The 27652-nt window shown below is 41.4% G+C and overlaps 1 protein-coding gene and 1 pseudogene across 4 annotated transcripts; both read left to right on the plus strand.

Moving 5' to 3' along the window:
* Aspa (aspartoacylase) lies at positions 1-26059 on the plus strand. Of its 4 annotated transcripts, none has more exons than XM_021654612.2 (7): positions 1-124; positions 1985-2242; positions 6197-6392; positions 10439-10532; positions 13023-13130; positions 17473-17582; positions 20814-21471. In XM_021654612.2, the coding sequence occupies exons 2-7, from the start codon at positions 2010-2012 to the stop codon at positions 21009-21011; spliced, it is 939 nt and encodes a 312-aa protein (XP_021510287.1). In that variant the 5' UTR covers positions 1-124; positions 1985-2009; the 3' UTR covers positions 21012-21471. The 4 variants fall into 4 exon arrangements, with proteins under 4 accessions (XP_021510287.1, XP_060243315.1, XP_021510288.2 ...); XM_060387332.1 differs by lacking the exon at positions 1-124 and adding an exon at positions 268-283; XM_021654613.2 differs by lacking the exons at positions 1-124; positions 20814-21471 and adding exons at positions 379-530; positions 25697-26059.
* LOC132655211 (small ribosomal subunit protein eS19-like) lies at positions 6401-10428 on the plus strand (annotated as a pseudogene).
* Positions 26060-27652: the final 1593 nt, after the last annotated feature.

Consider the following 27652-nt stretch of genomic DNA (forward strand, 5'->3'; position numbering starts at 1 on the left):
AAAACTCTCTTGGAAGTTAACTTGATGTAAGAGCGTGAAAGCCTGTGCTGCTCCAGTTCTAAGAAAATGCTTTCGCTTTCTAAAAAAGCTTCCTGCGGGAGACAAACCACACACAATAAGCAAGGTAAGTAGAGGAACTGCTGCCGCTCACTAATGGCCCAGGAAGTTACTCATTTGGACCAGAACAGAAACTTGGAAAATGTGAAAGTGTGCTTGAAAATGCTGACCTGTTAAAATGCCATAAAACAAGCCTCAAAGTTCGAGTCACTGCTGCCTGCCTCCAGTAAGTTACTGAAGCAGCATTTCCAGAGCAACTAGGGCAAAGGACAGAACAAACCACAGGTCAGCAGGAGAGGAGAAACACAGCAGAGTGCTAATCATTCACCACGGCTCATTAGAACAACAGGAGCAAAAGAACTGTCCTCTCTCTGCGTTCACCTGATTGTCATCATCATGAAGTGTTTATGTATGCTGAGGCAGAGAGAAAACCAAAGGCTACAGGAATTTTGTCTTAAGCAGTATTCCGATGTGTAAGCAGATTTGACGTTGTATTATTTCTGCATTATAACCTCTTTTTTTTAAAAAAAAGAACTGAGACAATGGTTTATTAAATATTATGAAACATTTTGTATTTCCATCATGTATTGTTTGTGTGTGTTGTGATTCTACAATGCGTTAGCTGTTTATGTGAACACAGAAAGAGAAAAATTAGAAGTTCAGAAGAATCCAAAAGTAAGATACCCTGTTGTCCTGTGTCACAGTGGCCTTAATGAAAACCATGGCTCCCGGGCCTAGCTTTCTTCATGTAACTGTGGAAGCTTAATAGGGCTGCTTACTGTTTCTTTCCTTTACCCTTGCAATGAGGATGTCTGCCTTACCTATTATATCTTATAAAGTAAATTTATGAATAAAAAAAAAAGCAAATGGCCGTAGGGAAACGTAGATTAACCTGCCCTGTATAATAATTGCTTTATTGTCCTTTACTTTAATAGTAAAGTAATAGTTCCTGTACTTTAACATTCTTAGCTTTCTGGATAATTGAACATGAAATCAAGTAAGATTTGGCTCAGAGTTATTTCTCCAAAGCTATATAATCATCTTATTCTGGAATAGTTCCCCTAATAAGACCTCGTTTAGAACAACACATTCCAGAAGAGAGTCTTTGATGCCAGGAAATAAGATCGTGTCTGCATAACTCATATGATATGGTTAAAATATATATATTATTATATATGTAATATATGCATATATGTTGTTTTGTGTATATTACGTCGCAAGATAAGTCACTTTTTAAAAATAATTTATTCATTTCATTCATTATTTGTGTGTGTAAGAGAGAGAACAGACACACACATGGAGGCAGAGGACAACCTTTAGTAGTTGGCTCTCTCCTCAGGGTAGAAAGCAAGATTGTTGCCCGCTGCACTCTACCCGCTGTGCCACCCGCCGGTGACTGTGCTCTCGTGCCTCTGCATGCTGAAAGAAAGGATGCTTTTCAAGAAGAGGTCTGAGCTGGGTGTTTATAAAAAGAGACTCAAATGCCTTCAGATTTTGAAAAATGCCTTACTCACTTCAGAAATGGTTTTAAACATCAGTGGAAACAAACATTGAATAAACCACCTTGTTATATTTGAGAGGATTGGGCTTAATGTGGTATTATTTTATAAGTAATCATTCTGAAATGAAAACAATTTTTATAGCAGGCAATGAAAATACAATTGTACTTAGGTCTGCTGACCATCCGAGGGGGTTAGAAGTTAACAGCTGCCTCTCTAGTTGATCCTTGCATATTTTAAGCCAAATATGGTAAAGGGAGGGGCTGCAGAAGGGAGTGTCCATAGAATAAACAAGCATAGAAGTTGTGACAGAAACAATTGTTAAGTACTCAAGAGAGTTCTGTACTTTTGCACTTCTCACTCAGATCTAAACTTGGAAACTTTTCTGAGAAGTTGAGTCCTTTGACCTCCTTTCTTCTAAATTGCAGAAATCAGACCAGACTATTTGGTAAAATGGCCTCTTGTGTTGCTGAAGAACCTATTAAAAAGATTGCTATCTTTGGAGGGACTCATGGAAATGAATTGACTGGAGTGTTTCTTGTTACTCACTGGCTAAAGAATGGTGCTGAAATTCACAGAGAAGGGCTGGAGGTGAAACCATTCATTACCAACCCAAGAGCAGTGGAGAAATGTACCAGATACATTGACTGTGACCTGAATCGTGTTTTTAACCTTGAAAATCTTAGGTAAGACTGTGTTCTATGTTCTATGAGAGCGTATTTGGGTGGAACGTGGTCATCATTGGGAGGGTGAACATGTAAATGCTCCTCCCAAGTGGTCTGATCCACACGTAGAGCGTCTGCCGAATAAGATCACTTTCACTTTTAATCACACTGCATTGTGAATTTTGCAGCTACCCAAACTGGGTGCCCATGTGCTCTGTTGTAAACTTAGAAACTAAAAGAGCACCAGGCCCTTATAAATCTTCTCTGATTTGCTGTATGCCATCCAGTATATGGTGACAAATAAGAAAGATCTTTATTTGTGACTTGAAAGATGCAAATTTAATAATCCTCTGCATTAAATTTGTCTTGGGATAACATATAAGAATAAAAATCTAAATTACTCTCAGAAAATAAAAATAAATTGCTGTTTGGTCAGTATACTGTTCTGTGGGAAACTCCGCACTCTGCTTCTTGTAGATGTGTTTTGATAAAGTGCTAGCTGAGAAAATGATGACTTTTGACTAGTATTTGTTGACTGAAAGAGTGAGTAGGCATCCAGAGAGCATCAGGTCTGTCTGTGGTCTGGGGGTAGCCATATCCTATCTCTGGTGGTGGCTTCTCGTCACTGAGGAAATGAGGGCTGGAGACACTTCCTCGGGCCCTTCTGGATCTGGATCACAGCTAGTGTGTGTAGTCACCGCTCTAGGTGGCTAATAAAAAGTCATTTTGACTTTAGTCCAAATCATAGTATTTGTTATTGTCAGTGCCTCTAGGTGTTTTCTTAGTTAGCATCTTTTTTTAATTTAAGTTAAAAATATTGTTAAACATCTGCTAGGTGTTGCGATGTAAAAGCTGAGTACACAATAATTTTTACCCCCGGTGGTTAGTAGGCTGCTAGCTAAGGCATTAGGCACGGGGGAGCAGCTGGTAGCTTCTTGAGCCGGCTTTCTGGTTTTAATGTCCTAAGCTAGGTGAGGTTATTTTTATGCACATATCTAAACTCTTTTAATTTTTATTCTGAGACAAGGTCTTACTAAACTAACCAGGTTGGCTTTGAGCTCGCTCTGAACTTTTGATCCTCTGCCTCATGCTGTCAAGTAGCTGGGAGTATAGGCCTGTGCAAGCAGACTGTGCAACTGCTTGCTGATACATGCTAGGTTGAGTTAGAGAATTCTTGGGTCCAGTCTTACCACAGAACAAAAGAAATGTAAATAAAACAAATTTTGCCTTTACAAAATATTTTTTGTCCGAGTGGTATTTTATGTGCCAAATAATTTTACTGGCATAATTTAAATTTCAGAAATACTTTATCTTCGTGATTGAGGTTACAACAGGACAATCAATGTTTATTTACCTAAAATAGCTATTATCTAACTAATATATTAAAAGTAATATTTATTGAAGAATGACTCTTTTAACCTACATATCAACCTCTCAGGTAACTCGGAAGTGGACTGGGGTGAGTTTTCTTCCTGGGAATAGCCCAGAATGGCCTCTCAGTGACTGTGACACTTTAAGTTGGGTTCACCTTCTGTTTCTTAGTCTTTAATCTTCAGAGGCTAGATAGCTCTGTCTCATGATAGTTGTAAAGATTATGAGATAAATAAACAACAAACCTCTCCCATGTTGCCTCTTCCTAGATTCCGTATTTCAACAGTGTCACCGAAGTCCCTTTAAGAAGCAACTTTAGAGCCTTCTCTGTTCTCCAACCCCCTTGTCTGGTGTGGTAACTCCTCCCACACACTCTTACAAGAATTCCACAGAGCAGCCAGGCCTTCTAGCACAGGTCTGTAATCTCAGCTACACTGGAAGCCGAGGCAGGGCAAGGCCAGCCTGGGCAACTTGTCAAAATCCTGCCTTAAAATAAATTAAATAAATAATAAGATAAAAATAAATAAATAAAATGAAGTGGGCTGAGGATGTGTCTCAGGTGGGAGAGTGCTTGCTCAGCATGGAAAAAGCCCTGACTTCTCTCTGTACTATAAACATGTTTAAAAAGCTCCACAAAGCTAGCAGCTCCACAAAGCTAGCCTTCCTCTGCAGGCGGGCAGGATCTAGAGGCTCTACACACGCACCAGCTTGCCCCAGGCTTGCCCCCGTGTGTTCTTCATGTGGCAGCCGCAAGACTGACCCGAGCCTAGAAATCTTCTGCCATTCCACTCTTGGAAGTCTTCTTCAAATCTCCTGTCTAGAATGGACCTAAGCAACCTACTGTGGCAGCACAGCAGTTATAGCAGTGTGGCGGCTGCACATGCCCCGGGCAAGGTCTGCCGCTGTGTCACTCTTCCAGTGGTGACCAGACCCAAGCGTGGGGATTCGGAGTGCCCACTGTCTTCCAAACTTAAGCCCTTGACTCTGAGCATCTGAGTGGGTAATGGTGCCATTTACCCAAATGGAGATAGACAGGTTCTGGAGTGACCTCGTGAACTAATGTAAAAGTCTGTGGAGTGTGTGCACGCATGTGTTGCATTCACGTTAAGACTGGTATCTTGATTGCAAATAGAAACTCAAGAATGGCAATCTTAACAAATAAGGGTTTTTTGTGTGTAAACTGTGTGTCCAAATGTAAGGTGGTCCAGGGCCGGTGCAGTAGCTACCTGATGTCACCAGTGCCTTGAGCGTCTGTATCTTGCTTGCACTTTTTTCTTCCATATGTTTTTTTTTTCTTTGCTTCATAGTCACAAAATGGCTTATGCACCTTCTTGATTGCAGATATTATTTCCAGGCAGTAAAGGCTCTGGTATAAATTCCTTAAAAATAGCCAGGTAATAGAAATATATGGAGTTATGTTTTAAAAATTGTGTCATTGAGGGACTTAATAGAGAAGCATAGATTTAAGTCATTATCATGTATGAAATACTCTCGTGGTTCTATTCCATAGAAACTGAGAGGCTGATGAAGTGCTTTACTCCGGTGCAGGCAGTGGTGACAGGAGAAGAAAAGGAGAGGCAGCGAGGGAAAGAATAAAAACAATGAGTAAAGTAATAAAAAAAAGAAAAAAACTTCATGAATTCTTGCATCTGTGAAAGAGTACATTTTGTTCAGACAGCCCAGGGCCTGTAATTCTATCTGCTTAGAAGGCTGGGACAAGGGCAGTCCTCCATCCTGGGCCACAGAACAAATTCAAAGCTAGCCTGAGAGTATTAGCAAGATAGTCTCGAAATTCAAAAGAACAAGGAGGGCATCTCGGGACTGTAGTTCAGTGAAGACTCTTAACTAGCTAGTTGAGGCCCAGGGTACAATCTTTAGCACTGTTTTTAAAAAAAAGTAACTATTGTAAGATTGTCAGTGGCAAGGAGAGGATGGGCAGAGACTACCTGAGAGTATAGTGATCACTGATCAACCCTTGTTGAAAAGAATTTGTACAAAAAATGCATATAAATATGTTTCTGTAAGTTTGTGGTTTATCATTTATAAACTGTGTCCCTGATCCACTAGCTGCTCCGAGTTTTCAGTTTAAAATACCCAGTAAAGACACACACACACCTGAGTTTGAGTCACTCTTTGCACTGGAACACAGTGGTGGAGTGATGGCCATGCCCCAAAGTAAATAAGCACTGCACGGAAACCCCAAGTGCTTACAGAAGTAAAGGCTATATTTATTCAAGATTAAAGTCACATGGTAAATTCTGTTTGCAGAGCCCTGCCTGCGACCAGCCCCATAAATAAACCTAACATTTTATAAGCGCACCAGTGTAGCACTGGACCTGTGAAATCAGCTGGAGAAAAGTATACTTATTCATTTGCAGAGTTTCAGATAGGTTTTCATGACCCTTGCAGATTTTTTTTGAGACAGGGTTTTTCTGTGTCTGCCTCTGACTCCCGAGTGCTGGGAACAAAGGTGTGCGCCACCACCACCAGGCCTCTCTTGGATTTTTAATATACAAGGTTTACAGCTGGTTCTTTGTGTACTGTTTCTGTCGTCTATTTTTATTTTCATAGCCATATACATTGCTAATCCTTTTCTTTCTACAGCAAAGAGATGTCTGAGGATTTGCCATATGAAGTGAGAAGGGCTCAAGAAATAAATCACTTATTTGGCCCAAAAAATAGTGATAATTGCTACGATGTCGTTTTTGACCTTCATAATACTACTTCTAACATGGGCTGCACTCTTATTCTTGAAGATTCCAGGAATGACTTTTTGATCCAGATGTTTCACTATATTAAGGTAATCTCAATGTTGTTGTGTTATCTTAGGATCATTACTTTTACATTATTGAAAGATGTCGGGAAGACAGGACAAAGAGAAATGGATTGCTTTCCATAGCCAAATAGGAGGCTGGATGATACTTTACAGAAGCAGTGGTGACAAAGAGAAGAAAGTAAAATAAACAGAATGAGTACAATAATAAAACACCTGTGATACTTGAATTTACAAAGTTATAAATTTTATTCAGATGGCCACCAAACATGCAATATTTGGTAAAACCAAGTAAAATTAATATCAAAATTTAAATGGTGCAGTTGAAGCATCTCAATTGCAGAGGAAGATCATTTAGAGATCACTCAGTGTTGACTAGAGTTCTAGGATAAAGAGACTTGGCTTCCTAGCATCTTGCCCTTGGCCCCATTAGGTTTCTATGCACTGACACACTTATGCTCTTCAGTGTGTGTTTCATGAGTGCATCAAGACTCCAGCCTTGGCAGCCAGGAGCATCCTTGCGCTCACTGGAAATGCAGATGAATGCTGAGCATTACTTATACTCAGCTTCAACATGAGGCTCAGAAATATGCAGAATGAAAACTTCTACCATCCAATGTCTACAACTAGAGCAAAATTTGCTAGAATAACAACCAAATCACAAACACTGAATTATATGTTTATTTCTATATAATAAATATTCTTTCTTCCTGGGAGCTTGTATGACTTAATAGAAAGAATTTGATGCAGACAGCCGGGAAAACCTGAGTTCAAATCTTGACTTTCTCATTCATTAACCTTGGACAAGAGTCATCTCCCAAAACTTTGCTTTCCTTATTTTGTTAAATGGCATAATAACACTTAACTCCATGTGGAGGCTAAAAGCCTTCAATGAGTTAGAGTAGACAAAGCACTTAGCTTAAGATGTAGCCTATAGCCACTGGCTGGCTCCATGGTGGCCACAGGATGCCTGGAGTTACTGTAAAAGATTTTAACCAGCAGGAGATCTTCAGAGCTTTGGCAGCCTTCCTCAAAATCAGGAAGCTTAAAGCTCCCAAGATAATGGACACAATCAAGCTGGCCAAACATCAAGGGCTTACGCCTATGATGAGAGCTGGTTCTACACACGAGCTGCTTCTGCAGCATGACACCTGTGCCTCTGCAGTGGCGCTGGGCTTGGCTCCATGACCAAGATCTGTGGAGACAGAGAAATGGTGGGAGGCCCAGGCACTCACTTCAGCAGAGGCTCCAAAAGTGTGGCTCATGGGGTCCCTGGAAAAGACAAAAATGATGGAATGGGCCCAAGATGGGAGACACAACAACTCAGGAACAAAGAGATCTGAATAATATCACCAGACAGATGGCAGCTGCCAATAAGAAGCATTTAGAACCAAGGATGCTGGGATAAGAAATTGCCTCATTCGTTTTCATAACTTATAGTTAAGGTTAGCTGTTTTTCATTTCCCTTGAGTTTTGACAGTAACTACTTAGTGATTCTGGTGGAAGACCACAATGCAGCTCTCCCTTTTTCATTGAAGAGAAAGTTGGAGTGCTTTAGTTACCATACATGAACTTTTGGCTACTTTATTGTGTTCTTTTTCTTACCTTCCTACACCACCCCATCCCTTCCAACTTCCAAACACTAGGTGGAAGAGAAGGTTACAAGAAAAAGGGAGCATCAGTATCTCTAGACTTCTTTCTACTAATGAGGGTCATCGTGTTCTGTGGGGAAATTTTAATCTTAGTCATAGGATATCTCCAACCAGCAATCCAGCAAGCAGCAACAGGAGCAAACAGCAACAAGGGCAATGGCTGGCAGCAGTGGGGCAAGTGGCAACCACTGCCTCTCTTGGGGCGCTGGCATTTATAGACTCTCTGAAGAGTCCCCAGAATTCCAAATGTAAACTATTTTCAGCTGGCAAAATCATGCCCTGCTAGAGCACCTGGCAAATCATCCAGCTGCTGTGGACAATCTGAAGCAGCATATTCCACACCTGAGATTCAAACAAAAACATACTCCCGTAACATTGCTGTTTTTTTACTTAACTTTTTAAATGTATTCACTTTACAGCCCAATCGCAGACCCCTACTCGTCTCATCACAGTTCCACCCTCCGCTCCCCTGCCCCCGCTTCCCTGGCCTAGGCCCCAGAACAGGGAACCTTCTTCCCCTACCAGCTGACCCCAGCCTATCAAGTCTCGTCAGGACTGGCTGCATCCTCCTCTTCTGTGGTCTGGCAAGGCTGTTCCCACCAGGAGGAAATGCTCAAGTAGCAGTCAACAACACCAGCAAACTAAATAATCCAATTTAAAAATGGGGTACAGAGCTAAACAGAGGGATATCAAATGGCCGAGAAGCACTTTAAAAAATGCTCAGTGTCATTAGTCATCAGGAAAATGCAAATCAAAATGACTCTGAGATTCCATCTTACACCCATCAAAATGCTAAGATTAAAAATTCAAGTGATAGCACATGCTGGCAAGGTTGTAGAGAAAGGGGAACCCTCCTCCATTGATGGTGAGAGTACAAACTTATACAACCACTTTGGAAATCAATCTGGCACTTTCTTAGAAATTTGGGACAGCTAACTCAAACCAGCTGTACCACTCCTGGGCATATACCCAAAAGATGCTCCACCATATAACAAAGACACTTGCTCAACTATGTTCATAGAGGTTTTATATTCCTAGCAGCTTTATTCATAATAGCCAGAAACTGAAACCAACCCATATGTCTCTCAACTGAAGAATGGATAAAGAAACTGTGGTACATCTACACAATGGAATACCACTCAGATATTTAAAACAATGACAACATGAAATTTGCAGGCAAATAGATGAATCTGGAAAAGATCATTCTGAGTGAGGCAACCCAGATCCAGAAAGACAAGCATGGTATGTACTTACATATAAGCATATATTAGCAATATAATACAGGATAACCATACTACAGTCCACATACCTAAGGAAGCTAAACAAGGAGCACCCTAGGGAGGATGCTTAGTTCTCATTCAGACTGGCAAATAGAATAGACACTGGACGTGGTTGAAGAGAGGGAACAGGACCGGAGCCTGGATGAATAGGACCATAGATGTCCTCAGAAAGACTCCACCCACCAGGGGACTGAAGCAGATGCAGAGACTCACGGCCAAACTTTGGGCTGAGTGTAGGGAGTCTTGTGGAAGAGTGGGGGGGGGGTGGGAGGGGTAGAAGGACCTGGAGGAGACAAGAGCTCCACAAGACGACCAACAGTGCCAACAAATCAGATCCTGTGGAGACTGATGCATCAACCAAGGAGTATGCATGGAGAGGACCTAGACCCCCTGCTCAGATGTAGCTTGACAGGCAGCTCCGTCTCCATGTCGGTCCTTGGTAAGGGGAGCAGGGGCTCTGTCTCTGACATGGACTCTGTTGGCATTTCTGTGTTTCTAAAGAAACTAAAAATTCTCACTATGTGAAACCATATAGCTTATAGTTAATTATGAAAGCCTAGAGGCTAGTCCCAGGTGTGGTGGCACAGACTTTTAATCCAAGAACTCAGGAGGCAGAGGCAGGAGGATCTCTGTGTGTGAGAGATAAATTTAGTCTACATAGTAAGTTCAAGGCAAGCCAGGGCTACATAGTAAGACTCTGTCTCAAATAGAAAAAAGCAGAAGTTGGGTGACCCAATATCAGTAGAGATCTGGACCACGGGTAGTAAAAGAATTTAAGAACTAAGACCAATACTCTGCTAAACAGTAAGAGCAAACAAAGATAAAAGCAAAAGTAGCCAAATGTGTTCAGAAGAAATATTTGTTTCCTATTTTTGGTTTGTACACTGGGTTATTATTCTGTGTACATTTTGCCCATATAATTTGTTTTATTGCCAAATGAAAGCTAATATAATTTGGTTTATATGTAATTCATTTGTGTTTTCAAAGCTATAGCATTGGGCTTTAGAGAACATTTTATAAGGCTGTCTAGCTAATGTTAAATTATGAAGTAAAGCATATTGAAGGGACTATTGACTCGGTAGCAGCCAAGAGAACAAAACATTCTTTGCATACTAAGAAAGATGTTTTCAATTCTGTTCAGACTTCCTTGGCTCCATTACCCTGCTATGTTTACCTCATTGAGCATCCTTTCCTCAAATATGCAACCACTCGTTCCATTGCCAAGTATCCTGTTGGTAAGTCATACTTCCTGCTGCCTCAGGTAAAGAAAGTACAGCTTAACTGAAACATAAAGAGCATAACTTAGTTAATCTTATAACTATCTGGTAAGCAGATTAACTGTAGACAAGTCATAACCATACCTAATTTCCTGGGTTTCTCTGAGCAGAACTCTGGATTTATTTGTATTATTTCCTTTGCTGTAACATTCAGACTTTCCAGTTAGTCTGACATTCTCCTCATTCCCAAAACTCAGTGGAACAGAACGTTCTATGGATGCTTCTCTGACCTTCCCCATGGTTATTGCCAGAATGTGCATATGCCATATGAATCTGTATTAGAGCACAATACTGTGCTAGGTCCTTAGGATGTAGCCGTGAACAAGACACATAGTCTTACCTCCAGGAGCTCAGCATCTAGTGAGAAGATGAGGCTGTAACCAGATAATTATCTGCAGTGGTAAACTGCTTGGGGGCAACTCCACTCTGTTTCCTGGGATGCCTACTAACATAACTGATTATACACAAATTACCTGTACACCACACTGTAAATTGCTAATACAACTTAAACCTGTTAGATCTCAGATGTTTTAACCAGCAGTAATTTGAAAGAGTTGACAATATAAGCAAATGAAATTTTTCAAAAATAGCTCTGACGCCAGGTGCTGTGGCACACGCCTGTAACCCCAGCACTCAGGGAGGCAGAGGCAGGCAAATCTCTGTGAGTTTGAGGACAGACTGATCTACAAAGAATAGTCAAGTCTACACAGAGAAACCCTGTCTTGAAAAACAAAACAAAAAATAGTTCTGACTATTCGAATTGATTTTTTTGTTACATGGCTAAAATAATTAATTATTATAATTAGAGTACTATACCCAAATATGCATACATAATATAAGCTAAATATCCAATATTACATAGTCTAAATAAACCAAAGTGTGGCCTGAGTAATAGAGTTCTTGCCTCGTATTTTAATACTTCAAAATGGATAGACAGTCAGTCAGGCAGACAGGTAGGCTGTCAGATACATCCACCATGCCACACTTTCATCTTCCCCAAAGACTATGTAGAAGACTTTGTCCTGCAGATAACCTGAACATTACAATTAAAATTCTATTACAGCATCTTACTTTGTTAGCTCTCAGAGGTTTAATCAAAAGGAATGGGGGGGGGGGGGGGTCAAATAACATAATCAAATGAAATAGTCATTTAATAATAATATAAATTATAACAGTCAACATCATGAGGGCCCAGTCTTCTCTTATTTTTCTGTTTCACAATTTTGACTGTGTCTGTACAGTGGTTACAAGATATCCACTGTAGTTCTAAATATCATATAACAATATTTCATTACATAGAATCTCAGGTCTCCCCTACACATCCTTTACTTGGGACACTTCAGTCACTGGAGTGATGGAATTACTATAAGCGACTTAAGCTATTCCACACCTACTCTTGAGCTGAAAACAAAGTACTTTTACCTTGAACTGTGGATACCCAACCAAAATTTTGATTCTGTTATTTTGAAGAAAGATTAACTTGAGATGGACAATTTCTCCCATAATGCACAGACATATACAGAAACATATTTTTGCACCATTGTACAAATTATTTTTGCATAGACAAATCCCTTACCAACACCCCTGATATCACATATGTAAAGAAAGGTCTGTTTGTATGTATAAGAAAACTAAGCACAAAATTTTTACATGTAGATAATAAAAAATACAGTAAATTTTAATAGATTTGGAAATAGTGAAATAAGTGAAAATAAGATAAGGTGAAGGAATCTATGAGTTGGATGGAATGGAATGGGGGTATGCGGTATTACAAATTACAAATAGTTTAAAGAATGGAGAAGATTGTGGCTGAAGGAGTGATTCTGTGGGAAGTGGACAGAAGGGGCTAGATGAGGGATTTAGGGAAAGATTATTGTGTGGGATGAAGATGGATGCCTAAGCAGCCACTGGAAAGACGTGCTAGTGTAGGCACAAGCTTTGGGGGATAGAAGAAATGAAGATAATTTTATAGAAGACAAAGAACATTGCACCATCTTACGAGTAAGATGGAGCTATATTACTGTAATAGTGGCAAGAGTGTTGCTAAAAGGCCATGTGACTAAGCCCAAAGCTTAGTTAGCTAGACTTTTGACTGTACAAGCACACTTCTTCCTGCTAAAGTAACTATAAAGTCTGTGACAATTTATCTTTGCAGCCACCTATTAGTTGCCAGCTTCATCTGTGCTACATCTTTCACTAGGTAATAAGTTTTTAATGTTTTGACAATACCAAAGGAAATATAAAAGAAAGAGGTGGCCCTGACTTCTTACTTCAGCACAGCTTTGTAGGTTTCTATGTTCTGTATTTACTCTGTCCTTATCTCTATTATTTTTAATGAGATTAAACAGTCATAACACTGGGATTCTAGATCTTTATATTTTAAATGCTTAATTTTTCAACATATTCTACTATGTATGTAAAAATGACTGTGTTTCCTTCCGTACATAGGTATAGAAGTTGGTCCTCAGCCTCAAGGTGTTCTGAGAGCTGATATTTTGGACCAAATGAGAAGAATGATTAAACATGCTCTTGACTTTATACACCATTTCAATAAAGGTGAGTGGGGGGTGGCAGTTGTCTCCTTGTGCTTACATGCACGGCTTAACCGTGAGTGGGTGTCTCTGTGTAGAACTGACCCACTTAACACTGAAATAGTAATGACAATCTAGGCCATGTTTGTCACATCTATGATCTTGTCTAGCTCTCTCTGTCTCTTCCTACCCCTCCTTTCTGTTTCCAAAGTCTTACTACGTAGCCCAGATCAGCCTCGAACTCTCAGTCCTCCTGCCTCAGTTTCCTAAGGATTGGGAAATTGTGTGCCACAGTCAGTTCCTGAATGCTTTCTGAAGATTGCTTTTTACTTCAAAGATTCCTCAGGGAAAGACCATTAGGCTCATTCAAGAAAGACAACTGTCAAATAAAGCTCTCAAATAAACTAATTTCCCTTTCCCCACTAATTTCTATTTTAAACAGCAAAGACAGATGAGGCCCATCCTGCTGTGAGGATCTAGATGATATTGTGGAGGAGAGACATTTTCTCCACTTGTAAATTGTCCATACGCCTGTAAATTACCCCTCACCAGCCTCCTGTAAGCAACCCTAACGAAACTCAGTGTATTAGAAGAAAGACACAAAATGAGAAAGATCTAACTGAGAAGCAGGAAGAGATGGACAGGAGTGAGAAGGGGACATGAGAGAACAATGGAGGGTCAATATGATCAAAATATATTACTTATGCATTTTAAAACAAAACCCATCACTGTGTATGGCAAATATATGCTAGCTAAAACATAGAAAAGACTAGGAAGTTCAAGTGTCCAATAAACATAAGATGCTCAGCATCATGGGTAAGCAAAGGAGTACAAATTCAAGTGACAGACTTTTCACTTATTAGATTAAGAAAATATTAAAATCTGATAACATTTCTGATATTAAATTTTGGCAAAGTGTAGAAAAAGAAAATATGCTCATTACTTTCTGCTTTACTTTTGGTAAAGACCCTTTAGAGGATAATTTTATTTTTACTTTATATTCTTTTTCATATTCCATTATATATATTATTTTGCTTATTTGTTGTTTGTATGGGAAAAGGAGCATGGCCTATGCTATATGAGCATGTGTACATTAGTGTGTGTGCCAGGCCATGTGAGGACTTTAGTGTCCTGCTTGAGCATCCTCTGCTTCACCCCTGTAGGACAGGAGCTCTCTCTGAACCTGCAGCTAGGCTGGCAGTCACATCCCTTTAGGACAGGCTCTCTCTCTCTGAACCTGGAGCTAGGCTGGCAGTGCCTTCAGTGCTCTGGGTTACAGGGACACATGGCCACATGGCTTTTTACTTGAGTGCTAGGATCCAAGTCCGCATGTGTGCTGAGCAAGCGTTCTTACCCACTGAGCCCGCTCTGCATCTCCAGTATGTCCTTCTTAACATGCACACATCACATCACCCAGCAACTCCATATCATAAAGAAGAGCAATCACACGCATATCTAGTGTGTTACATAAGGGCTGACTAGTACATCTTTGTCTCCAACAGTAAAACAATGGAAATGACCCAAATGTTCAACAACTGTGAAGAATTAAATAAACTAAAATTGGACACTCTTCCAAAAAGTTAATTTTTAAAAAGCAAGCTGTTAATTTTGAAAAAGTAAGATGGCTCAGCAGGTATCAACATTTGATCTGCAGGCATGAGGACCTGAGCTTGAATCTTTAACACCCACATAAAAAGCTAGGCATGGCTGACCATGCCTGTAACCTCAGCATTGTGGGGCAGGGACCACTGAATGCTGAGATCTCACTGGCTAGCCAGCCTAGCCAAAATACCAAACTTCCAGTTTTGCGAGGGAACAAATCAATAAAATAGAACACTCACCATCCTGCTGTAACTTTCACATGCATGCATATGGGGGCACACAGACACACACACACACACACACACACACACACACATACACACAGACACTAGCAAGCAAGCAGCAGACCAAGGAATACAGTAAACAAATTGACTTTAAAAGTAATAATAGTAAGCTAAGTCTGATGGTGCATATCTCTAATCTAAGTTCTAGAAAAGCTGAAGCATGAGGTAAATGAATCAAAGACCAACCTGGGCTACAGAGTGCAACTTTGTCTTTAAAGTAATTATCCCAGTGTGTGTGTGTGTGTGCGTGTGTGTGTGTGTCTTCATATACATATAGAAATTATGAAAAGCATATATATATGAAAAGCTCTAGAATAAAACACACTAAGCTATAATCGTGATTGCTGAGAAAAGGGCTAAGCCAGACTAATTTTTAGTTACAGTTAGCAAGAATGATGATATGTTTATGTTATGTCTGTAATTAACAGCTGGTGAAGAGGTGGGTGGGTAGATCTTCTGGACCTCTGCTCATATAATAAATCTAAAACTGTACTAAGAAGTACAACAATTATAGGACAATTTGCTTTAAATTAAAAAAAAAAACTTTAAAAGTCTCGGACACAGCCTATGTAAATAATTCTGTTTGGCTGCATGGAGGAATGTGCAGTGCTGATGATGTGACTGTAAGCATCTCAGGCTGTGGCAAGAAGTGTCCCTTAGCCTCAGATGTGCACCGTGGATGCTCACAGGAGCTTCTGTACTTGGGAGTCCTTCCACCTTCAAAAGGTCATGAAAACTGAAAAAATCAGTTCTCACTACTCTCATCTGAGGACAGATCTATACTGTCTGGTGGAAAGGTCAGAACATATGCACAGCAAGTCCTCAAATACCAAGTGTGAAACCACAGTGTGTTAAGAAATGATACATCCCAGTGGAAGGCCACAACCCTGATGGAAGACATGGTGTCTTAGTCCATATTATATTGCTGTGAAGAAATGCCATGAACATGGGAACTCTTATAAAAGGAAGCATTTAACTGGGGCTTCCTTACATTCAGAGGTTTAGTTAATCATTGTTCCAATGAGAAGCATGATAGCAGGCAGAATGGTGCTGGAGAGGTAGCAGAGAATTCTACATCCAGATTGTCAGGCAGCAAGAAGAAACACTGGGCCTGGCTTGAGCTTTTGAAACACCAAAGCCCACCTCCAGTGACACACTTCCTCCAGCAAAGCCACATCTACTCCAAGACCACACCTCCTAATCCCTGTCAAGTGGCCACCACATCCTAATTGCCAAGTATTCAACTATATAAACCTGTGGGGGCTATTTCTATTCAAACCACCACACGTGGCTTACAAATCATAGTCTGTATTCTCTATAATATAGATGTGGGGTAGTGACTACAGAACGCCCCTCTCTATCCTGCATCGTCCAGGAGGTTCTTCCCCTCTTCTTGAATCTGACTTGGCCATGTAATTTGTTTTCATATCCCAGAAGCTTTCTCACCACTCTTGGGAACCCCTCGTGGCCATTATGTGACTCAGTCTGTACTGATCTCCTACATAAGGAAAGGTTACAGGATGGAAATCTCAAGGTCCCCAGCTAAAAGACACACAGACCAAGCTGCAGCCTATCAAATGGAAGACATGAGAGAGGGGCCATTTCAGATCACCAAGCAGTCAGCACCCCTGCCAGCTCACCTCACATGTGTCAGCAAGACAATCAGAAATCTGCCAAAGCCCATCTAAACCGGAACAGCTGCCTACCAACCTGCAGAATCACAAGCTCAATGTAGAGCTACATGCTTTAAGCGTAGACGTTCTGGGCTGGTGCGTTACATCACAAACGCCAGCTAGAATTGAGGACAGGTCTCCTCGTTCCAATTCCTCTCTAAGGAAAAGAAGTCTAGGCTGCAACCACAGCACACTTTAGGCCCTCCAGAGGACACAGGTTCTGGTGTTTGCTTAGAGAATACAACTGTGTCTGCGAACTATTCTTGCTAATATTTCTTAGAACTGGGTTGTTCAATTTTTTATCATATTTTGGAGTTAAACTCCACTGTTGGGTGGACTAGCTAGTTGTCAGATATGCAGTGCACATCTGTTAAGACAAATACCCATTATGCTGAAGCCAGATAGCTTGCTGGTTGGTTTTGTGAAGAAACACAGTCACGAAATGTCAGAAGAAAGAGCTCTGCCATAAATTTATCCAAACTTTCACTTGACGGATAATGAACCTGAGCCTGCAGATGGCCAGCATGTTGCTCAAGAACACACAGCTAGGAAAACCAGGAGAAGAGAGCCCAGCAGCCCTGAGTGTTCTAGCAAACACTGATATGTGTATCTTCTGTGTTTGCCTCTGTCTATCACAAATTTCTGGGAAGTGTACTGACAGGAGCGTGTTTGGCTTCTCAGTGTTTATGAGCCTCCATCCTTGACTTGCTGCCCTCTTCCCTTCTTGTTTTTCTTCCTTCTGCAATGTGTCAGCTCCCCCTTTATCTAGGACATCTCTTTTTAGCACACATCTCATTTCCCTCCATAGGAAAGGAATTTCCTCCCTGTGCTATTGAAGTCTATAAAATAATGGAGAAAGTTGATTATCCAAGAAATGAAAATGGAGACGTGGCTGCTGTTATCCATCCTCATCTGCAGGTAACATTTGTTTCTTTGAAATATTGAAAATAGCTGAGCATGGTGCCTCACGCCTTTAATCCCAGCACTCAAAGGCAAAGGTAGGCGGCTTTGTGGGGTAGGCGCCAACCTGGTCTACAAAGCGAGTCCAGGACAGCCATGGCTCTATTACACAGAGAAACCCTGACTCAAAAAAAAAAAAAAAAAAAAAAAAAAAAAGTAAAGTAAAAGTGGAGATAATAGTATCCTACTTTGGGGTATAACTTGACCATTCACACAGCATTTTGTGCACATGAGCTTATTTATTAGTAAATAAGTATCGTGCATCAGTCTGCTTTCCATTACTATAATGGACTAACCAACACAACAACTAATGAAGAGAAAAGCCTTATTTCTGCGCAGCATTCTGGAGGCTCCAGTCCAAGAGTAGCCACAGTACTTGGGAGCTGTGGCAGCAGCGTGTGATAAGTAAATTAACCACACAAGCAAAGACGTACAGTGACTGCAGGACAGGACCTCAGTACCTAAGGGCTTCTCACAAGGAGACACTTCTTAAGACCCACATCTTTTCCTAACAGCACTGGTCTAGGGACTGAGCCTCTAACACCTGGACCATGGGAGAGACTACCCATCCCAAACTATGGCAGGGAGGGACCCAAGCCTCCTGTCAGTACTCACTACATATAGCGTGTGCTAGCTCTCGGGGTACATCCATGAGTGTGGCCTATGGTCTCGTGCGACTAATAGTCTGGAAACACTGAAGTCCGACATACTCTTTAGAAATGACACTAACAAGATGCTGTAACCTCATAAGGAGGGGAGAGAAGTATCCAAAGAAGACTTCTGGAACAGGAAAATCCTACCCATGCACAATGGGTGAGGAAAATTATATACATTTTATTTGTTTTTTTGCCTTGTTTTTTTTTTTTTTTTTTTTTTTAGACCATGTTTCCCACTGTAGCCCACCTAGCCTGGCTCAAAGTCATGCTCCTCCTATCTCACCCAGCCTTAGAAGGTTGGCATTACAGTGGTGTGTCTCCACACCTCAATCTAGCTTTTAATTCCTGAGCCCTTATACTTTTCCCCCTTCCCATAGTTTTTCATTAATTTATTTAATCACTCTACAGCCTGATTGAAGCCTCCTCCCTCCTATCCTATCAGTCTCACCCTCACCTCCAGAAACATATATTTAAAGGAAAACTATTATTTGTGGTATTTAATATGAAATGTGTACAAAAGTTTCTATTCTTTCATAAATCTGTGAGTATAATTCACAAAATCAGATACTTCCTATTCAAATCTTAAAGTTAAAAAAGAGAGAGAGGCATTGCAGTACACGCTAGTAATCCCAGCACTTGGAAGGCTGATGCAGCAAGATTACAGATTTGAGGCCAACCTAGACTAATGGGAAAGCTTATCTCCAAAAGAGAGGAGCTAGGAGGAGAGAAGGAGGGAGTGACAAAAGGGAAAGGGGAAACCAGAAGGGTCCCATAGATACACAGCTATGATGACAGGCCTCCAGCTAATGACCTTTGCAGCTGGCCACACCGCTGACCCCTCCCTGGACTTGTTTTTCTGGGACATTCCTGCCATGGCCCTCTGACACTCCTTGGAATCCCAGTGCCACACCTTGCCTGATTTAATCAATAATGACAGAGTGAAGGAGCTCCCAGGGTACTTAGGAGGCTGAAGTCTGTGGAGATTGAAGGAAAGGCAGGGAAGAAGAAAGGTCCAAAAGCTACAACACCCGCTCCCCAGGGTAGAACCTGGAAGCCCAGAGGTGAAGAAGACCTGGAAGGCTATCTGTATAAGGCCTTTAAACCTCGGGTACACATTACCTACAGAGCTTTCTTTTTTATTGAGAATAGATGCTTCTCTCACACAAAACATCCCAACCACAGTTTCCCCTCCCTCCACTCCTCCCAGCTTCCTCCCACCTCTCTTCTCCCCAGATTCACTCCCCTCCAGTCCCTTCATAAAGGAGAGCCTTCTAAATACAGGGCCAAGAATCTCAAACAATCGGACATTATTGCCTGAGTATTCGTGTTTGAAAACCACTGACCCAATTCAGATCGCTACTTAATGACTCCAATAGTCGTCAGTCAGCCTCATAAAGCCCACAAATTCAGACCTATAGAGCACATCCTGCCTGTAGCTTCACCGGTGTTGAATAGAAACCAAAAGGAGCCATGAGCAGCTGTTTTCAAAGACAGAGTGTGGTAAGTTCAGGAGACACAGGCCAGCTGACAGTGCCACACCAGCCTCAGACACAGGACTGCTCAAGTGTATTTTCACCAGTGACATCCTTCAAAACTTCAAAAGTAATCCTGGAGAGGCTGAGAAGACTGGCTGAGGACAGTAACCAACTGGATCCGTGTCGGGTCCCAAAAGTCAGGAGAGATCGTTAGAATTGCTAGACCATAAGGAGCAGCTGGAGCCAGGTCTGGTGGCACAAGCCTGGAATTCCAACTACATGGGGAGCCTACGTCAGGGGGAGTGCAAATTAAAAAACCTTCCTCAGCCACAAGATGAGTTTGGGCCAGCTGGAGCAAATGTTTAAAAAAAAGAAAGCAAGAAAGCTTGAACTGTAGCTCAGTGGTAGAGCTAGCATGTACAGTACTCTGAACTAAGTTCTCAATAGCCTGCACACACACACACACACACACACACACACACAATTTCTACAAAACAGATTAACAGGTTTGTTTTCTCAGTAAAAAATCTGAATAGCTACTAAGCCTATGCTCCCTGAGATGGCAGAGAACGGTTTTGTGTTTCTGAGGTAAGGCTAGCTCCTCTCACTGGGACAAGGGCATGTTAGCCGCCCAGGTGATTCTGAAGTGCAAGCAGGACTGAGAAAAAATACTGTGGGCAGCTCTTCTCAATCCCAGGCAGTTTATTCACAGGAAGACTGGTGTTCAATAGGCCTCAGCAGGGGCGAAACTCTACTTTTCTAACAGACTTCCAGATGCTGCTGCTGCTGAGAAAGGTCCCAGGCTCTGCCCAGGCCTAGAGAACCATCTTAGCCAACTCCCAATGCTTGGCAAGCACAGCGAAGCCTGAGGTGTTCTTGGTGCCTATAGTTGGAAGCATTGGTATTAGCATGCTTCTCAGGGCATCCCTTTTGTGTCTCTTTGTAATAGAGAATGCCTTGTTTAGTCGACAATATTAGTTATCTACAATCTGACAGAAAAAATTAAAAACAAGAGAAAAAGCCAAATGTAATTTATGTATTTTGATGTTTCCTGGGAGGATCAAGACTGGAAACCGTTGCACCCTGGAGATCCTGTATTTGTGTCTCTTGATGGAAAGGTTATCCCACTGGATGGAGACTGTACCGTGTACCCAGTGTTTGTGAATGAAGCTGCATACTATGAAAAAAAGGAAGCATTCGCAAAGACAACTAAACTAACACTCAATGCAAAAAGCATCTGCTCCACTTTGCACTAAAAGATCACTGAAGCTCACAGTTAAAAGGAGTCTCGCAAACCTCTAGGTCTCTGTAGGCTTCTGTAAGAGCAGGAGAGCTGCCTTATTCCAGTGCCTTATTCTAGTTCTTTTCTTCAGCATCTGGCCCAGTGCCTCAAGCAGTAAGAATCTAGGCCAGTTTCTGAAAGGAAATAATAAATTAATGAATGTCTTTTTAATATATTTTGATGCACAGTAGCTGATTGAGGCAAGTGTGCTTCTATTTTCTGTATTGCTCTTTATATATTATATCCTGGTGTATTAACACTGTTAACCTTCACATTCAGAACATAATATTGAAATACATGCAACTTAGCATACAGTGAGACAGACTGAATGTATATTTTCAAGCAATTCATAAGTGCTACTCAAAACTAATAGTACAGACTTGGTACTTTAAAGTTCTGGATGACGACAGTATATTAAATGTCCATTCTGTAAACTCTGGCAGTGGCTGTGATATCTGAAGGAGGTTCGTATCTGTCTACATATGAGATGTGAAAGGAAATGTATGCTGGGTGTAAGGGTAGTGCATGAATACATCAAGAAACAGACTCTTCAAGACGCTATTCATTGTTCTTGATGTGGAAACTTTTAAAAACATTGCTTGCAGCTACCATCTGTCATGCTTAGAGAACACAGTCACCTGGCACCATAGCCAGGGTAGGAGGGTCTGGCCTCTGGTTTAGAATCCACCACCAGAGATGGTGAGGACTGAAAACAGAGGCAGCGGGCACTAGTGCAAATGTGTCTAAACTGGTGACTCAGGATCGCAAACACATGTTTTTACAAGTTTTTCCATGTCGTGACAAATCCCTTCCCTCTCATGAGCCTCCTTAAAGGACCCCTGCTGAACCCTGTCACCCTCCCCTTCCTGTCCCTGCAGGACCCTCACCTTCCTTCCCTCCCTCTAAAGCCACAGCAGTCATATAAAGAACATTTTTATGCTGTGATTTGGACCCCAAGGAACCAACATTTATGGATTCAACATATTTATGAAATAATACTTCAGGAGCTAGAGAGATGGCCCAGAAGTTAAGAGCACTGGCTGGTCTTCCAAAGGTTCTGAGTTCAATTCCCAGTAACAATATGGTGGTTCACAACCATCTACAGTGAGATCTGGTGTCCTCTTCTGGCCTGCTGGCACACATGCAGGCAGAAAACTGTATAAATAATTAATAAATAAATCTTTAAAATAATAATAATGATAATAATAATACTTCGAGGCCATCCTGGTCTACAAAGCAAGTCCAGGACAACCAAGGATACACAGAGAAACCTTGTCTCAAAAAACCAAATAATAATAATGCTGGAGAGTGGCTTAGTTGGTAAAGTCTCACCATGCAAACATGAGGGCCTACGTTCACTGCTTAGCACCTAGGTAAGAAGCCAGGCACAGTGGGGCACAGCTGCAGAATCAGTGTGGGGAGGTGGAGACAAGCAGGTTCCTGGGCATGCCGGCCAGCCAGTCTAGCCAGATCAATTAGCTCAAAAATCAGAAAGAGACTACTCAAAAAATGAAGTGGAGAGTAAATGAGAAAAGACACTTAGCATGAACCTCTGGATGAACATATATACACAATAATAATAAATTAACTGAAATAGATATATAAATACAGATAGAGAAGTACCAATCAACGTGAGTGATTCAGTGACTGTCCAGTATACACACACACTCTATTCATCCAGAGAAACCTATTAGGCCTGTCTCAGCCCATACTCATTGTATTCAACATCTATTTTGTTCCTTGCCAAAATTAGTCATTGAAATATATTCTTCTTGCTAAATGTCATAGTTAAAATGTGACGTGTCAATCAGCTTCTACAAATGTTGGTGAGCTATTTGTCTCACTTATGTTGTTTTGTTTGTTCAGTTGGTTGGTTGGTTGGTTGGTTGTTGATTGGTTGGTTGGTATTTACTTTCTCTGTGCCAGTTATTACAGAGGTGAACTACAACAGGTAGACTTTATTCTTCCATCAAATTTTAATTACAAAGTTAAAGCAGTTTAGATTGCCATTGTTTCAGTTTGCAGATTATTTCTATCAAGTCAAATTTGTCTTGATTGAATCTTTATAGTCTTCATAATTTCTGATTATATGAGATCTTATCTGCTGTCATGATGCCCTGAACGGGTGCTCTCTAATTGAATGGGATTTTTTTCTCATTTTTGCAATATTGATTGATTTGGTTAGTTTGTGTGTGCACGTGAACATGCAGACAAGCCACAATACATATGAAAAGGTCAGGGCAACTCCGAAGTGGGTTCTTCTCTCCGTCATGTGGGCTCCAGGGAGCAAATTCAGGTTGTCAGCCATGGCTATAAGCACCTTTACCTCCTTAACAACCTGTAATTTTTTTTATGTGTGTGAGTATTTTGCCTGCATGGGTGTCTGTGTGAGCCTGGTGCCCTTGGAGACCAGAAGAGGGTGTCAGATCTCCTGGAAGTGAGAGTTGTGAGTCACTGTGTGGGTGCTGGGAAGCAAACCAGGTCCTCTATAAGAACAGCCCGTGCTCTTATCCACAGAACTACCTCTCCAGTCCTCTGTAATAGCATTTTAATATATATATTATTTTATTCTATACATACTGCTGTGTGGTTTCAACCCATTTTCAGCTATATTTTATTCTTATTGACTCTGTAACAATCTACATATCCATCCAATTCCCTCATCTACAAGATGAGGATAATCATAATAATGCCAACTCCTGGTATCATTGTTAGGATTAAGCAGCTAATGAATACTGGCATTTAGCTCCGTGCCTAGTGCTGAATATGCATTTTGTTAGTTATTCATGGTTAACACAAAAGGCCTTTCATGGTCTGCCTGTCCCTCCCCACAACCTCCAGATTCATCACTTCTTTCCTTCTCTTTGTCCCAATGTCCTTCATGTTTTATTCCTATATGCCTTCACTCAAGCTGATTCTTCCTCTAGAATTTTCTCTCACCTTCGTGCAACCCCCACCCCCACCCCAAACTGATCTTGCCTTTGGTTCCTTCAAAATGCAACTCAGCTCTCATTGTATACAAAGCCCTTTGAATCTCCCTCTGTCTTACCTGGTCACCCCTTTGCCCTCATCTCCTGCCATCCAACCTTTACAATACAGCATTGTCTTTGTTAGTGCCTACATTATAGAATGTGCCAAGAAAAGCTGGTAGAATATATGTATATGTGCATCAAACATCCCTTCTTTACCCAGATGCATTGCATCCCACCAATGTCCGTGCTTTTCATGCTCTTTCCCAGGCACTTCCTTTACTCCTGAGAGAAACTCATTCTATTCTGTACTTCAGGCTTGGGAAGGATGGCAGAAAAATGGGAAAGTGCTTCCTTGTCAGACTATAAAAAACAGAAATGTTAATGCTCAGTAATGCCCCTATGTAACCTTACCATGGCTTTTCCTTATCCTGGGTGTAAAATCTCAAAGCCTCACCATGGCCAAACAAGCCCTGCATGCTCTGGCCTCTGCCAACTTTGAGCTTCATGTCATTTGGCCCCTTGCTCCAAGCAACTGAGACACAGGCTGTGTTCCCCAGTCCTCAGGTACAAGTTCCCTGCAACCTTGGGCTTTTCCAAATTGTTCCTCTCCTTGAAAGCCCATCCCCCTATCTTGAGTAGGCTTTCTATTGATAAACCACCATGTCCAAAGCAACTTGAAGAAAAACTGTTTTATTTCTCCTGACAGTTCCATGTCACGGTCAATCACTGAAGAAAGTCAGGGCAGGAACCTGGAGGAACTGAAAAGGCTACTGTAGAAAAACCCTGCTTATCAGCTTGCTCGGTCTGCTTTCCTCCATCATCTGTGAGGCATGGCACTGTTGATAGTGAACTGGGCCCCTCCACATGATCATTGATCAGAAGCTGCCCAATGGGCTTGCTGACGGGCCAATATTATGGAGGCAGTTTCTGTATTGATGTTCCCTCTACCCTTTGTCAGGTTGACATAGAAACTAGCCAGCACACATGCCAGCTCTTCCCAGATCTGATGGTGCTTGTTTTGAATGTGACTTGGTTTAGGTTAGACCATTATGTCATACAAGTTCATTGTCAGTACCAGACTGGTACTGCACAAAACTCCAAAACAATGGTTAATGAAATTGGAGTAGGAGACAATGTCTCTGCCTTTGATTAAACTAAAATGCTCCCAGAGAGTTGGGACAGTCCATCTTGTTCCTTGCAGAATCCAAAGCACTTATTACAGTGTCTAACACACATTAGGAGCATGGCAAGTTTCTACAGACAAATGAGAATTGATGTGGTGAATGTGAAACCATCCAGAAGGCCTTCCCTAGAAGAAGAGGTTATTGGAATCCCTTGGTTGTTTCTGAAAACACAGGAGACCACTGGGACAGGAATAGGGAGCCATGGCTAGCCACAGGTGCCAGCAGGAGGAGCAAGTGAGGAGGGCCGAGAGAGGGACTCTGGAGATCAAGGCCATAGTGCTGGGAGGTGCAAGTCAGAAACATGCCAGGGCAGCTGGACCAGGGCATGTCTGAACAGCCTTGTATCCTGAGGGAGAGTGGCTTTTTAGGGGACTCCCAAAACTTTTTGGTATCTCCACAATCTCACCTATATTGTCTTCAGGAGGCTTGGAACTAAATCCTCACACTAAATGGGTAAGCTACATGTTTGCAGAACTTGACTAGATCCCTTCCTTTCTGCACAGCTCTGCTATCCTGGTCTGAGAGGCAGCCTGGAGATGTGACAACAGCAGCATCTCTTGATACTGGTCTGACTAACCATGACAGAATCTGGATCCTTGGGCCATAAAAAAAAAAAAAAAAAAAAAAAAAGTTTGTGCCTGGTGCCCTACGTCTTCCAGGCCCAGAAATATGTCCTATAACAGGTGTTCCACCCTTGCTCTCTCAGCTCACCCAGAATATCATCTTTAATAGTCCATTCCTAAGTAATGGACAGATCTGATGCAACTATGTGCAATTCCCACTTCTTGGCTTCTCGGCCAGAGATGGAAGGAAGGGACATATTCTGAATTTAGTTATTCAGCAAATAAAGTAAATAAATCACCAAATGTAGCATCCCACCTGCTGATAAATTAATTGCAATTTCTGTAATCCGTTACCACAAAAGCAATGCTTCAAGATTCAAATGAAAACTCCCATCCTATGAAATATCCCAAAAGAATGAAAAATGCCCAAACATAAAAGTTAGGCTGATGGCAACTCTCATTACCTCCTCATGGAAATCCTGAGTGTTAGATAGCTGGGAGTCAGGAGAAGCCATGGCTTTACATGTATTCAAGACAGACTGAGAACCAGCAAAACATGGATAGAGTTGAGGAGTCGGAAGACCTGAACTGCTAGCATGAAGCTGGCTGTGACTTCCTATAACTACTTCAAAAGTTACTGGATCAGGCTGAATTGATGACTCAGCAGTTAAGAGACCCTGCTGCTCTTGTAGATGATCCAAGATGGATTCCCAGCACTGCTCACAACCATATGTTGTGAGCTCCAGATCTGGTGTCCTCTTCTAGTCTCCATGAGCACATGCTGCATGTGTGTATACACACACACACACACTATATAAGTTAAAGAGATAATTTTTAATGATTTTATTTTATGCGCATTAGTGTTTTGCCTACATGTATGTTTGTGGGAAGGTGTCAGATACCCTGAAATTGGAGTTACAGACAAATGTGAGCTGCCATGTGGGTGCTGGGAATTGAACCAGGTTCTCTGGAAAAGCAGCCAGTGCTCTTAATTGCTGAGCCATCTCTCCTGCCCCAAAATAAATCTGTTTTTAAAAATAAAACAAAGTTTTCAAATACCTCAAATAGGATTCCAGATGTGTGTGCACTTTGACATGTAGACAGTGCGTGAAGGTGACATACTTACTGGCTCCCCACTGATCAGGGGCCAGGAGGAATGCTTTAGATCCAAACATCAACCTTTCTGTTACCCATTCCTGTTAATACACACTCTAGGATTTATAGCTGGTCTTCATAGTTCATGCAAGGCAAAGACAGAAACATGGCCATAACATGACAAAATAAATATTTATTAGAAATCAAAACAGTATCTCTTCAATGAGACCAAAGTAGTCTTACTCTTTATGATTTCTTGAACATGTAGTTACACATATACAACGCTAAAAAAAAAAAATCTATAAATTAAGTTTTACAAGGATCAGCCTCATCCACTGAGAATAAGATGAAAATTCTGTGTCTGGAACCAAGATCACAGTATATATAAAATAAGATTTAAAACATGTAAAATCAATGCAGAAATCAAGTATGGCTTACAGACTCTGGTGAGGGCCTGTCTCCCTGAGCCCTACCCAGAGCAGAAGGGGACAGTCACCTTCTGAGGAAGGACAGAAACCTCAATAATACTGTACTCTCTTGGGCAGGTGCCTAAGAGCTCAGCGACTTCACAGTACAAGTTTTCTCTCCTCCTTCCCACACCAGGAAGGAACAGAAGCACCTGTGTTACTCCAGACACGTGACTTGTCTAGAATACAGAACTCTTCCTGGGGAAATGTTTAGCTAACACAGGGTTTACGGTCACTGTCTGAGGATGCCCAATCCCATCCCTGAAAAACCTCTTCTCCCTAAATTACTGAAATGTAACTCATGGAGTTTCAAGATGTCCTGATAGGCCTATGG

Source organism: Meriones unguiculatus, chromosome 7 (genome assembly GCF_030254825.1).
Source record: "Meriones unguiculatus strain TT.TT164.6M chromosome 7, Bangor_MerUng_6.1, whole genome shotgun sequence".
Lineage (NCBI taxonomy): Eukaryota > Metazoa > Chordata > Mammalia > Rodentia > Muridae > Meriones > Meriones unguiculatus.